This window comes from Agelaius tricolor, unplaced genomic scaffold (assembly GCF_023055355.1).
Source record: "Agelaius tricolor isolate 1412-34295 unplaced genomic scaffold, bAgeTri1.0.p SCAF_6, whole genome shotgun sequence".
Classification (NCBI taxonomy): domain Eukaryota; kingdom Metazoa; phylum Chordata; class Aves; order Passeriformes; family Icteridae; genus Agelaius; species Agelaius tricolor.
In genome coordinates this window covers 5,750,776-5,764,941 of record NW_027269266.1, presented here as the reverse complement: position 1 = coordinate 5,764,941, position 14,166 = coordinate 5,750,776, and the positions used below count along the sequence as shown (strand labels likewise).

At 45.6% G+C, this 14,166-nt stretch overlaps 1 protein-coding gene across 2 annotated transcripts; it reads right to left on the bottom strand.

Moving 5' to 3' along the window:
* Positions 1-3,071: 3,071 nt before the first annotated feature.
* INSIG1 (insulin induced gene 1) lies at positions 3,072-13,808 on the bottom strand. Of its 2 annotated transcripts, none has more exons than XM_071428581.1 (6): positions 13,658-13,808; positions 12,854-13,266; positions 9,925-10,049; positions 8,650-8,816; positions 8,090-8,189; positions 3,072-5,335 (listed from the first exon to the last, which is right to left on the bottom strand). In XM_071428581.1, exons 2-6 carry the CDS (start codon positions 13,248-13,250, stop codon positions 5,306-5,308), a joined length of 819 nt encoding a protein of 272 aa, XP_071284682.1. In that variant the 5' UTR covers positions 13,251-13,266; positions 13,658-13,808; the 3' UTR covers positions 3,072-5,305. The 2 variants fall into 2 exon arrangements, with proteins under 2 accessions (XP_071284682.1, XP_071284681.1); XM_071428580.1 differs by having other exon boundaries at positions 13,530-13,776.
* Positions 13,809-14,166: the final 358 nt, after the last annotated feature.

Below are 14,166 nucleotides of genomic sequence, written 5' to 3'. Positions count from 1 at the left end.
GGTTCTGCAGGACAGCACAGCTCCTTGCTTGCTCCCCCAGGTGCTGAGATGGGGGATGCTGGTCCTTCCAGCAGCCTGACTTTCTATTGTAGAAGGAGTTTCTGACAGAAACAGGCAAGAAAACTGGGAAAAAAAAAATAAAAATCCTTGAATAAGTTCTGAGTAATGTCTGAGAATGAAAAGGTGCAGAGAGTGCAGACTGCAGATCCAGCACAGGTACCTGCTGCCTTTCAAGCCCCTATTGGGGTGGCAGGGAGGAAGATGAGGTCTGAAAGGTGATGAAGTATAAAGCCTAGAGAAGCTGTTTAAACAAAAAAGGGCAGGAAGGAAGAAGAAAGTGATTACCCTGGGCCAGAAAATAAAAGATTGATGAGGGTGGTGCATAAGCAAGGTGATACCTAAAGTGATCAGAAATTTTTTAAAAAACCTTTTTATTGGGCCAAAAAATGCAGATTTATCAAAACAAAAGATAATTCCTAAACCAACACATTCTTATACATTTCTGCAACATTAAGACTACCAGGAAGAACGTTTGGAAATTGAAATTTCTCATTTCATTTTTATAAAAAAGAGTGGTTTAGGTTTTTGAAGAGGTGAAGCATTGCACTGTCAGACAACTTGGAGCACTTTTCAAAGGTCAGAATCAAAGCAGTGCATGTCAAGGTGGTAACAAGTGCTCCAGCTGACCCAAACTGTGTGCTTGGTGATTTTATCTAGCACAGGTTGCTCAGAGAAGCTGTGGATGCCCCATCCCTGGCAGTGCTCAAGGCCAGGCTGGATGGGGCTTGGAGCAGCCTGGGACATCTCTGCCATGGCAGGGGGGGGTTAGAACCAGATGGTCCTTAAGGCCCCACTCCAAACATTTCTATGATTCTATGGTCTCTCCAGCATCATGAAACTCAAAATGCAGCCAGGACAGCCAGAAGACCTGTCTTGAACTCCATGGTCACATGTGAACAATTTACATTTCCCCAGGAGCATCTCAGTGAGCCTTTCTTTCACAGGCCCTTACTGGATGTGATCTTGACTCACTTCTGAGTCCAGGTTAACTTATTTTAATTTTTTGGCCTCTAATCTAAGACACCTTGAAAAGGATGAACTCCTTGTGCATTTATAGGAGTGAGAGACACACAGCCTCCCCTGCCCAGCCCCAACCCAAGGAACACTCACCTGGCTGCCAGAGGGAGCCCCATGCCAGCTACTAAGCTGAGAGAAAATGCTGCAGCTGTATTTAAATTCTGCTGATTTGTAGCTGATGCTTTAATTCTTAGGAAACACAGCAAGTCCATGTAACCTCTGTAGCACTTCTCTGATATTTAATGAAAATCTAATAGCAGTCAAGCTGCTGAACACACAAAGAAGACAATGAAACAGAGTAGGCATAATTTGCAGCTGAAGAAAAGAATTCACTGACTAAAACTCAGTAAAGCTCTGACCTTTTATGTGTTTTTGGGTAGTAATGCATTATTTATAGGAACTATCATATGTACTTTGAATCCTGTGTTTGAAAGTTACCTGCAGCAGGCCAGAAGCATCATCACAATCCACAGACTCTCCTGTGACACAGCCAGCCTCACATGAGGCTTTAGGGAACATGAAATTCATCTGTCCCCATTCACAGCCCATGAAGGCACAACATTATCACTGCACAATGTAAGAATTTAAACACATGAGGCCTCCAAACTGAGCATGGGGCAGCTCCTGTGGTATTTCACTGCCCAGAGAAATCATCATTATCCATCTATAGGAGCTCTTCTTGGCCTTTGAGCTGAAAGAACCCACTGTCACCCACAGCTCTCACCTGTTTCCAAGACAGAACCCTCAAAAAGCTCTCACCTGTATGCTTTGTTCAATTAATCCAGCATGTAATGCTTTGTTCTCATGAATTTAGGAGCTACTCTGATGTGCAGTAAAGGCAATTGAGACCTAATTTCATTATTCATCTCAATATGTTCCTGCTGCATTCAGAGAACAGACCATGGGCCCTCCTGTGGCTAATTTAGCACCTGCAAATCCCCATGATTAAAGCCAAAGGCTGCACAAGCCACAGGATGGATCTGCAGGAATGTGCACACGTCAAATCATCCCACTTGCTGGGAAGAGCAGGTTTTTTTTTCCTTTATAAACTTTGTACACCTGTTCCTGACTCAAAAGACCATCATGCTTTAGTTCTCCAAGACCAGGCTGTATCTCACCACCTTATATATATATATATATATATATATACACACATACATATATAATATACATGTGTATATATATACACACATCTATATAAGATATATGTATGTATATATATTATATATATATATGTTACATGTATTCACGTACATAAAAATATATATTTAATTCCTTTTCACAAAATTTGAGTGCAGTTTCAGGGAAATCAATATAGCTGGAGAACCTGGGCCATCAGATTGGAGCTGTTAACACTTCCTCCCTCAGCTGCTACACTGAAGTTAAACCCAGGCTATTCAAGCTAAAATATTTAAGAAATTCCTAATGAAGCTTTCCTCAACTATGCCAACTGAAAATTGACCAAAATGTCATTCTACTGTTTCCACTGAAAGTGCAGCAACTTCTAGAAGTCTAAAACAGACACTTAAGTGCAGTAAAATTGAAGACTTTTGGTCTCAATTGTGAGCTGCTATTAGAGTTGCTTAGCCTCAGCAGCTCATTCTTAGCTTGCACTCTTCAAGATGCTTCAGACTTCAGTAACCACTGCTGCACACAACCAAACCACAGCAGGAATTTGCATGCTTACCCTGCCCCCTCCATATTTTGTTTCAGATTATGAATTTCAGCATTTTGGAAGACAATGGCAGGAAAATTCTGTACTTTAAAGCACAAAACCACGACACACTTACTCTGCTTCCCTGCTACAATAGCAAGGCTGTTTTTCTTCAACTGTACAACCCCTGCTGAAGCTGATCTTGCCAAGTTCAGTTTAGGATTTTTTTTTTTTAAACCACTGCATATGCATGACTGAATATTTGTTATGCAACCATAACAACTGTCCTTTTCAAGAAAGATTCCTGCATAATGCCAGCACAGAGAGTCCAAGGCAAACATGGTTTGATCTTAAAACTTTAATAGTAAAAAAAGTGTAAAACCAAACACACCGCTGAAAACTTACCAGTAAGAATGAGAATTTAAGTGTTCAAATTCAGAATAGTGCAAATTTTCTTCACTCCCCTCCCCACCTCTTCCAAACTTAAATCACTTTGGTTAAGATACTCAGAAGTATTGGCAAAAAATGAACTTTTGACTTATGTTTTTGGCTGTATTATTTCTAACAGGTACAGATTTAGTTTCAGTCTTTACAAATAAATCTGAGATACTTCTCTATCAAATATCCATAGAGATCACTGCCAGCTTTACTTACATCTGGTTTCAAAACACTTTGAAATGGGTTTCAAGATGATTACAAAGCTGTACCTCCAGCAAGGCAGCAGCTCCTTAAACAGCTGAGCTGAACCTGTTCCAGTCTCTTCAAGTAGTTCTAGAAAATTTGATTATTTAGGTTTTGAACATTTGAGGATGGATCCTATATCAATGAAATTACTCTTGATTTACACCAAAGTAAGGTTAGAATTGGGGTCTGCTCTGTAGCATAGACTTTGTGCTAAACTTTTGTTGCTAGCATTCCCTTAGAAGAGTGAAAACAGCCAGAACAGAGACCTGGCCTCAACTTCTGTTTTGATGGTTCAACCTTTAACTGAAGCCTCTAACTATAACTGAAGCCATGTAAGATTGGAAAAGAACACAACAAAAAAAAAATAAATTGCATAATACAAAAAGGCAAATCCATAAAAGTTTACAAGTACACCATAACCACAAAATTGGAGTATTTCTAAAAATTTGGGTTCAATGTAAGATACAACAAAACTAGCTGTACTAGTTAAATAAATTATTGCTCCATTTGACTCCATGCAGCATTGAAATGAACTCAGAACCCTTTTCTCTTTAATCTCTCATAAGAAATGATCGATATTGAAGAGAACTTGAGGCTCAGACTTACTGTACATTGCACTTCAACTTTTAAGACCTAATACTTGCTATTTAGGTCTCCTGTGGTCTAAGCTATCAAATGAATACGTTGTGCTCACCAGAACTATGTATTAAGAAACACCAAATGTTTAATGTAGTGACATAAGCACTTTTTGTTTTTAAGAAGGCAATCACAGATTGCAAGTTCTATAGGGTTGTGTAAAAACAAGTAGTGATCTCTTTCAGAAACTGAACTGAGAAAACAATCAGTTTGCTGTTCTTCACATACAGTTTAAATCACATTTGAGGCCCAATTCTTTTTCTAATCATTTCAGTCCAAACCCGGATTCAAAGGACAGCTCTAGGAGGAAATGACAAATCAAAGAACTTGGGGGCACGTGCTCCATGGCCAAGCACTGACATGGAATGCATGGTTTTTCAGTGACATCAGACTTTGAGATATTTAAGAGGTCCTTTGGTGAGACACTGAAGCAGGGGTCTAATATTAAGCAGGCATAGTCACACACACTGAGATTTCTTACTGAATTGTGGCCAGAGCTTGATTCTTGCAAATCTAACTGCAAGCCTCAGGAGTAATGAAATTTCCAGTTGGAATCTCTTGATAAAGGTTCACGTTTGAACAAGATTGTCTCCTGTGCTCACTTCTCATACTGAAGTAATTTAGAAATTCCAAACTAAGGCTTCCAACCTCTCATCCCTCAAACCCTCTCCACCGTCAAAGACAGAAACTTAATGCAGCATTACAAGTAAGGGCATGATTCCTTCATAAGACTCCTAAAAGCATTAGTGCAATGCCTTTAATCTGTTTTGATCACTCTTATTTTTAAATAACCCTATTTTTTAAAGATTTGGATAAATACTATTCCTATTAAACCATACTTCATCATTGTTAAGCACCATCAATCTACTTCCTTTGGGCACTGATACAAGAGCTTGTAATTAAATTTCAGTTTCAAGGCTTTAAAACATGGCAGCTGATTCAATAACTTACAGTGGAATCTAATACTTGGAAAACTGCCACTTAGCCTGAACAGTTGTATGCACTTGGTGTTAAACTCTTCCAGAGAACAGCCATATGCAAATGCTTATGTGGTAAATCGGGGTAAGATTTCAAGATAAGCAGTTAATTTCACTTGGCTATTCTAAGAGTGGATAATTTTTTTTTTCCCCACAAGTCATTTGTGCAGTGAGCCCATAAAGAGATTATTTCTTCTAAATAATCTTCAGTTTTAGAAAGGAACACATCTTCATAAAGTTGCTTTCACACTGGCACCGGGTATTCTTCTTCAAAGGCTTAGTCATTGTGTGGTTTCTCTGGAATACCCTATGGATAAAAAACATCAAACACATGTTAGGTTTTAATGCCATCTGATAAGTGACTACATTATGCAGTATTTTCAATTATTAAATAGTAAAGTAACTCCAGTTAGGCTGACAATGACCTGGAGAGCATGGCTTCTTTTAAAAGCTTAACGAGGACGTGCTCCCTAACTGTGGACAAAAAAAAAAAAAAAAAAAAAAAATCACTATGGGTGTTTGTTGCCTCAATCAGTGCATCTGAAAAATCCATCTGCCAATTGCATGGCTTTTTATAAGACTTTGTTATCTTTCCTCTCTATCTCAGTTTATTTCTTAGCAGAAGGTACTCAATGCTTCACTCAATGGCCATTAATTCAGTTTAACAGCCCTTTTTCAAACTGCCTTTAACCACAAGCTACTTTATTTTCCAGTCAAAGCCTGGTATCAGAGACTTACTCATTTCTTCCTAACTCTGTTTTCTAGTATGGAATGCAGTAATATGTCACTATAAAATATTTAACCCATTTTTCTTTGAAACAAAGCTTGTAACTTGTTCTCTTTCTAAGGTCAAAATGCAAATATATTTTCAAGTACTGAATGCATTCTCAGTTCTCCAGCCTCTAGCACTAGTACACAATGGATATTTGTGAGGCCCAAGTTCTGAATACCACACTAATTTGTCAGATGCTGAGAAAGATGGTTACAACTCAAAAATGAAGTGTTGCCACCCACTTAACCCAGCTGATGAGCACTGACTGAGCAACTCTAGGTGTCAGAATGAGCAGAAAGAACTGATGGCAGCAGCAGCACCTTCACCTCTTCCTTTGCTATAAAACCTACTAAAAGAAAACACTGGACTTCATCCTCAAGCAAAAAAATGCCAACAAGCCAAACAAAACCCCAAAGTCTCTGCTGACAGCAGGCTTGCTGAAAGGTCACACTGCACTTTGGGAGCTCCTTTGAAATCAAGTGACTGGAGAGCAGCAAGGATCTCCCAGCTAACATTTATCAGCATGGGAGGAGATATCTTAGGGACACTTTTCATTTCACTTTTCATTTCTAACTGGAAAATCTAGACAGGGGCTGAGGAAGAAGCAAAGCAACTTTACTCCACTCATTTCCACGGGTGTCACCTTCTACTCTGGAAATATCTGTCACATGCAGCCAAGAGCTCAGGGTGAGATGCCAGGTGAGACAATAGCAAAGGAAAAAGTCCTAAGTGTCTAAATTCATTTTAGCTCTTTCTAGTTTAAGGCTGCCTTCCTTTGCTTTCTAACAGGAGCACCAGCACATATAGCCAGAGAAATAACTGTTTAATTCAAGTATGGGTTAAAAAAATGCTACATTCCATCTTCCTGCCACAACCACAATGGCTGACAAAACAGACTGGGACTTTTGAATTACCTCTATAGAAGAAACTTGTGGTTGACTGAATTACAGACCCTACTTCTTGGGAATTCCAGCACACAATGCTTCACAATGACTTGCAGAAGTGTTCCTATGAAAATGCTGCACTTCTCCAAGCTTTTCCTGACTAAGTAATGACAATGTAAAACACATGAGAAGACACTTCTAAATAACTAGAATAAAAAGCTCTGCATTGCCAATTTTCCCCTTTCTTTAAAGGAAGATGACAAGCTGCAGGCTGCAGGATCCAGGCTGATTTTAACTACACTCAGGTGAGATGCCAGGTGAAACAATAGCAAAGGAAAAAGTTCTATGTGTCTAAATTCATTTCAGCTCTTTCTAGTTTAAGGCTGCCTTCCTTTGCTTTCTAACAGGAACAGCAGAGCAACTGCAAAGGACTGTGTGAAATACAGAACTGTAGCATAAAACTAACTATAATTTCATTTTGAGACTCTGCTGCAATACCAAAGCTTCAACACAATTCAGTTAATAGTTTCCACTTGATGTGAGTGGCAAATTTAAAAAGAGAAATTAGCCTTCCTCTTCCCCCCATACATGTAGTCCTAAATAAACCCAAATGCTGATTGTATGCATCAGTGAGATTTGAAAGAGGAGTGGTGAACTTGTGTTTTAAAAAACCTCAAACGCCCTTCCTTCAGTAAAAATTGAAGCCACCTAAACCACAGCAGCCTTAGGAAAGTTAACTTGAAGGGTGTTTTCCAGGACACAGGACTTACAAGGAAGACAGAAGTTAAATCAACACAACATTAATTATTATTATCCATCAGTGTCAGAACACCTTTCACAACCAAGCCTTAGCCTGATGTGCAAACACACAGCCAGGTTTACTCTTCAGTGTGCCACAAGGAAATAATTCCTTAAGAACCTGGCAAACAAGACAGCAATTTGTATTATCCCTTTATATATGCAGTGATACTTGAATCATGTCTGAAGTAACCAGCGAGAGAATATTTGATTTTGGAGCAGTGGAATTTGATGCTATATAGGGACATTTCCCTATATATACTTTTGTGCATGAATAATTAGAGAAAGCCCAGCAGTGTCTCAGTTCTCCAGCTACCCTAAATGTTAATTATAAATACTGATTGAGCAGGAGCAATGTACTGATTCCAGTCTTATTTAGGCTGTCACTGGAAAAAGTTAAATACAAAAGATATTCAAACACTTACTAAGACAATACCCACTCTACTGGCAACACAGGTTGTCTGCTTACAGTTCAGTTCTTAGGAATACATCTATTTAACTCTGACAGTTTGTGAGTCATACCCTTCAAGGCATAGTTTATTCTTGGACTGACAACAATGGAAGGCATTTGGATTGTTAAGGAAACTAGTAATTATGCAGTAATTACCATAGCCAGCTGGCGTCCTATGTTTCCTACAGTCACACCTCCTGAGAAAAATATACACGGAAGCCAAGAACGAATGTAAAGGAAATCTGGGGATGTATACCTAGTGAAGAAAAGGGAATAAGTTAGAAAGTTAGAGACAAGTAACTTTCATCATCTTACATGCTCTTAACCAGATGTTACAGAATTCTCTCCCTGGACTTAAACAAAAAAAAAACCAACAAAAACTGGGAGACCAAAATGAAGTCTGTAAAATTCACAAGCTTCTAAAGCCCCATGTCCTAGCCAGTAAAGTTTAGATATTCACTCTGCTGAGAGCCAGCAGAATTCCAGTTTTCTGAGGTGTTACCATTTCAACACACATCCCAACCCCAGTGCTCCCCACCTTCCACCCACAGTTCTCAGTCTGGGCATTTGGAACAACTGGACCACTACCTTAGACAAACAAAACATCTTCTTGCAAGAATGTGCCAAATACATTAACAACTAAATTCCAGTTCATGTGCACCCATGCTTTTAGTTAAGACAAGAGAATTGAAATAGTATTTTAGAAGCTAACTTACTGATAAACGCCATTATATACAAGAAACTGGGTTATCAGTGTTGCTACAAAGGCTATTGTTATTCCAAGACCAAGACCACTTCTTGAACGATCAAATGTCCACCAAAGCCCCAGTGATAAGGCTGCCAGAGTCAGGGACAGCTGGACGTTGTTTGCAAAATCTAGTTTCTGGAAAATGATGTTAAGGACAGTGCTTTTTAAGTCTGTAGACATCCTGTTGCTGAAACTGAACAAGGGAGAATTCAAACTGAAAGTAAGCCCAATTCTCTGTCTTTAAACACAATACATTTAGGATTTAGTTTTCATACCTGCCAAACAATCATAGCTTTTGTTAACTTGGACTGGAGCATGACTGCAAAGTCAACATCAATTTTTGTCACACTGAGCATCTAGAGAATAGGCTACATTTTGAAACATTTAACTTTGATGGATTTTTGTCTCAAGTAACCTAAGTGAGCAGGATTACCCAGGTTTTCTGCTCAAGCCACCATATTTTTAACATAAAGAACACTTATTTTGTGCTTCTCACTATCAAATGACTAGTTAGTTGTGTTAACTTTTAGATGTAGATTAAAACAACACAGTTTACACTGTCATGCTTGCAGTTGTACATATCACGATGTCAATCCCTCTTCCCTCCCATACCACTTTAAGTGAGGTGTGTTACACATCTTACAGTAGCCACTGCAGCCTACAGCAGGTGTCACAGTGATATATGGTCTCTTCAATCTAGGTCTTATAAGCTCTTGGAGATTTATATCACACCCAAGAGAGCTCAGTTACCTTAGAAGGCATAAAATCAGCAGGATGGCTTCTGTGGAAGTGTTGGAAACAGAGAAGTTTTAATAAAAGGCAAAATAACAAAACTTTTTACAGAGAAAACCCGAGCCAGGTGCAAGAGCTGTTCTTGGTAAAACACCCCACAAAAGCCATTAGTTCCTTTGTTCTCTTCTTTTTCTCATGAATTTCTTAGGCAGGGCTTTTTGGCTCCTGTCCAATTAGCTATTCTTAAGTTTGAGGTGAAGTCCCCCAGGTCCTCTGAGGTGTCTTTTTTACCGAATTGAGGAGAGCAACTTCTGTGCTTTTTTTCCTTTTTAAGCAGACAAAGGAGAGTTTTGTCACTCCATCAACAGGGGGCCCATTCCTACATCTCAGACTTTCTCTGCCAGGAGCACCACCCTTACCTTGGCAATCCTCCCCCAGACCCCAGACAGTGGCAGGGCCAGTCTGCTGAGCCCAGAGCAAGCCCAGGGAGCAAACACTAGCTGAAGGATACAGCACTGGCGTGGTTGATGCCCACGAAGACGGCGATGCAGCGCATGACGCTGGCCCATTCCCGCTTGAACTTGTGGGGCTCCCCGAGGTGGCTGTCGATGCAGGGGTACAGCAGGCCAACCACAGCTGCAAGACAAGGAACAACACTTGCACCAGCTGCCAGGCAAGGATTACTCCAATATTACTAAATATTAGCTTGGAATAAAAGTGCTTGAGAAATCAGCAAGGTGCTCATGACACTGCTGTAAGCCTGATGAAGAAAACACAATTATTACCTGCCTCTTCTACTTTAAAGAAGTAAAAGCCCAGCTCTTTGAACCTCTAAATATATATTGCATTGTCAAGGTATCTGACTTGATGCTCCTTTTGTTTAAAGAGATTTGCCATTTGACATCCTGAGCAAAGGCTTGTACCAATAAAAGCAAAGCACAATAAAAGCTTTGCCAGGAGTGGAATCTGTGTTCATTGCTCACGTGCAGGGCTGACAGCTTTATGAACATGATTCATCAGCTGTGAATCAGGCCCTGAATTAAATATTTGCATGGACTTAAAAGTTTATTAGCAGAGCTGCTTTCTCTCCTTCTGCCAGGCTGTAAGTCAGCCCAGGGCTCCTGTCCATGTCAGATGAATTTCGATACCAAACAGAAGCAGAGCTGAACTTAAGCAGCTGCCATCAGTCTATTTATATCAGGGAAAAATAGATACTCACACAATTAACCAGACAAAGTTTTTATCTCCATAAGGCATTTTTCAGCCTTTATCAGTCTGAAAGTTGGTTGCAGAAGAAAAACATAGGCTAGTGTTAGCTCAGTTGCTGGCAAGAACACCAGTTTCATTCTTCTAGGGATTGCAACTCCCTGAGTTGTCACCAACTCCAGGGTTAGACATGCTGCTTTTACTGAGTGCAACTTCTATGTTTATTAATTTCCTTTCCTGCTCTTTTTTTAATCCCTTAAACTCCTAGGAGTAAGAAATGCTATGTTAAGACAGCTAGAGAACATACTATTCCAAGACAGACGTGTTCTGAAACAGCTTCATTACTCTGATGCCAGCTACCAGGACTCTTGCCTTATGATAACAGCTAAATTCCAAAGTTTAATCCAACTGAGACAGGACTATGAGAACTCTCACTGGAGAATATCCCAGGCCAGCCTTTAATGAACCTTTAATGTTCATCCTTTAACCATCCTTTAATGTTCATCCATTAATGAACACAGTTCATTATTCATTTGAGTTTACAGTTCATCATTCATACCCCCTTCACGGTGTGATACAAACAGACATCAAACCAAAATATGCAGGAGTTGTTTGAAGTACTTTCAATGCAAAATTTAAAAATATTAAAGTGAGTTTATTCCCCAAAATTTAACTCCTTTTTAATCCTCCAATCCTTCACCGAAACTTTGTCTAGACATGGAACTGGGGGGGGTTATGAATGATAAACCACAAAGTATGTGTCAGCTGGTGTGACAATCACATCGTGGCCTGAGCCTTCTGTAGTATGAGCCCAGCAGCAGGCAAGGGACAGGCAGGGACAGCAGGCAGGGGCCAGGCAGGTGACAGGGACAGGAGACAGGGCACGGTTAGGTGACAGGAGCAGCAAGCAAGGCGCTGAGAGCAGGCAGGTGATGGGGACAGCGGGCAAGGGGCAGGCAGGTGACAGGGGACAGACAGGTGACCGGGGCAAGGGACAGCAAGAAGGCACGGGGCAGCAGGCAGGAGCTGGGATGGTGACAGGGGATGGTGCGGGCCAGGCCGGTGACTTTTTAAACTGATTATCATGCCCCACATATTGTCTGGTAGAACACCATCATGTTATTTGAAGTCACTGAATGATACGTAATAAAGCATCTCACTTCTAGACTTTTTGGTAGGAGTAGCACAAGCACATTTGTACACCTGTCTTTGAGAACAAATTCGGAGCCTTAGCAATGAATTTACAGTAGAAGGGCCAGTGACAGGACTCGGGCTGGTGACAGGGGTGGGGGTCAGGCTGGTGACAGGGCTCAGTTGGGCTCTGTGGGGCCTGAACCGGTGACAGGGCTCGGCTGGGGCTCGGTGGGGCCCGGGCCGGTGACAGGGCCCGGTTGGGGCTCGGGCCGGTGACAGGGCTCGGTGGGGCCCGGGCCGGTGACAGGGCTCGGCTGGGGCTCTGTGGGGCCCGGGCCGGTGACAGGGCTCGGCTGGGGCTCGGGCCGGTGACAGGGCTCGGTGGGGCCCGGGCCGGTGACAGGGCTCGGCTGGGGCTCTGTGGGGCCCGGGCCGGTGACAGGGCTCGGTTGGGGCTCGGGCCGGTGACAGGGCTCGGCTGGGGCTCTGTGGGGCCCGGGCCGGTGACAGGGCTCGGTTGGGGCTCGGGCCGGTGACAGGGCTCGGCTGGGGCTCGGTGGGGCCCGGGCCGGTGACAGGGCTCGGTTGGGGCTCGGGCCGGTGACAGGGCTCGGCTGGGGCTCTGTGGGGCCCGGGCCGGTGACAGGGCCGCGCACGCCGCTGCACGTGACTTCCTTGTTGTGGCCCAGCCCGTGGCCAGTCGCGGACGCAGCCAATGGCGAGCGCCGCCCGCCACTCACCAGTTCGGCGGCAGCCAATGGGCGCCGGGGGGGCGGGGCCGACACGCGGCCGCGCGGGGCGGGGGCAGCCCGGGAGCGGCGGGAACGCTGCGGTCACCCCGAGCCCGAACCCCGCTTCCAGCCAGGGACACCCCCCGCTTCACCCGCGTTCAGAGCGCACCGGCTCAAAACCGGCCCTGGCACACGCGGGGATAAAGCCGGGCGCGCACTCTCCCAAAAGCCTGAGCTCGCATCGCTCGCTGGCGGATGGGAATGCGGGGCTCCCGCGCGCACGGGTCACGCATTCAGCCCCACCGCCTCTCCTCCTCCACGAGAGGATGAGGAAAAACCCAAAATCACCCGTGGGGGTCAGCGACTCACCTGCTGCTGTGCCGCAGCACGGGGGCACCCACCAGGCGGAGGAGAAGAGAGTAGAAATCACTTCGTCAGGGAACAAAGTCACATTCCGCTGGATCTGCAGCAAGTTCAGCACCAGGGCCATGAAAGCACCCACGACGAAGAGCACCACGCTCCTCTGCACCAGGTGCTGACTCCAGTTCAAGGTGCTGCTGGTGCTGCTGGCGGTGCTGCTGGCGCTGGAGGTGCTGGGGCTGCGAGCTCCGCGACCCACCAGCGCCAGCGAGGGGCTCGGCACGGAGGAGCTCAGCATCTCGCCCACCTTGGCGGCCAGCCCCGCCGCCGTGTCCCCCAGCTGGCTCCTGTGCCTTCCTCTGGCAGTGCAGGAACAGCTCCAGGCGCAGCTCTCCAACCTGGGCATTGGCTTCTCCGGAGTCCTGAAACACAGGCACACGCTAGTAAAGCCCCGAGCAACGGGTCAGGCCGGCGCCTCCCTCGGCGCTGACACACACCGCCGCATCCTCCAGCACCGCCCGGGCTCCGGGGGGCCGGGGGATGCGGGGTGACCCGACCCAGCCGAGCAGCGCCGGGGCTGGCTGCGCCGCCTCATCCCCACGGGAGGACACGGACCCCCGCGGGGACGGGGTTCGCCCCCTACCCGGGCCCGTCCGTCTGCCCCCGAGTCCCGCCGCCCGCTCACCTCGGGATGGGCTGGGAGAGCTGCGCCGCTCCTGCGCCTCCCTGCCGGCTGAGCGCCGCCGGCCCGCGCCCCGGGGAAGGTTTATAAACCCCGAGCCGCGGATGTCACGTTACCCGCCGCCGACCTACCCGCGGCCGCAGGCAGTGCCGGGCCTGCCGCTCCGCTCCGCGCCGCCGCCCCGCCCGTCCCCTGCCGTCCCTCCCCGCCGGGCGGGGCGAGCGCCGGGCGCGGGAGCCGCCGCGCCAGCCCCGGGCGGCCGCGGCCCCGCTCGGGTGAGGCGGCGCAGCCAATGGCGGGCGGGCGGCTGATATGACGTGCCGGACACACCACCCGCCTCCCGGGCCCGCCGCTCCGCCCGCAGCGCGGCGGCGGCGGCGGAAGGACCGGGCGGGACCGTGCGGAGCCGTGCGGACGCGGCGGGAGCGCGCCGGGGATGCGCGCCGCCCCCGGGCGGGAAGGGGAGGGCGGTGGAGGGATGGAGATGCTGGCGGTGGTGACGCTGTCAGGGAATCAGAGAATGGTCAAGGTTCCAGGAGACCTTTAAGGTCATCGTGTCCAACTGCGAACCCAGTGACCCCGCTGTAGCCCTTACACCGCTAAGCCACAGCACCCAGCGCCAGCTCCCGGCGCCTCTTAC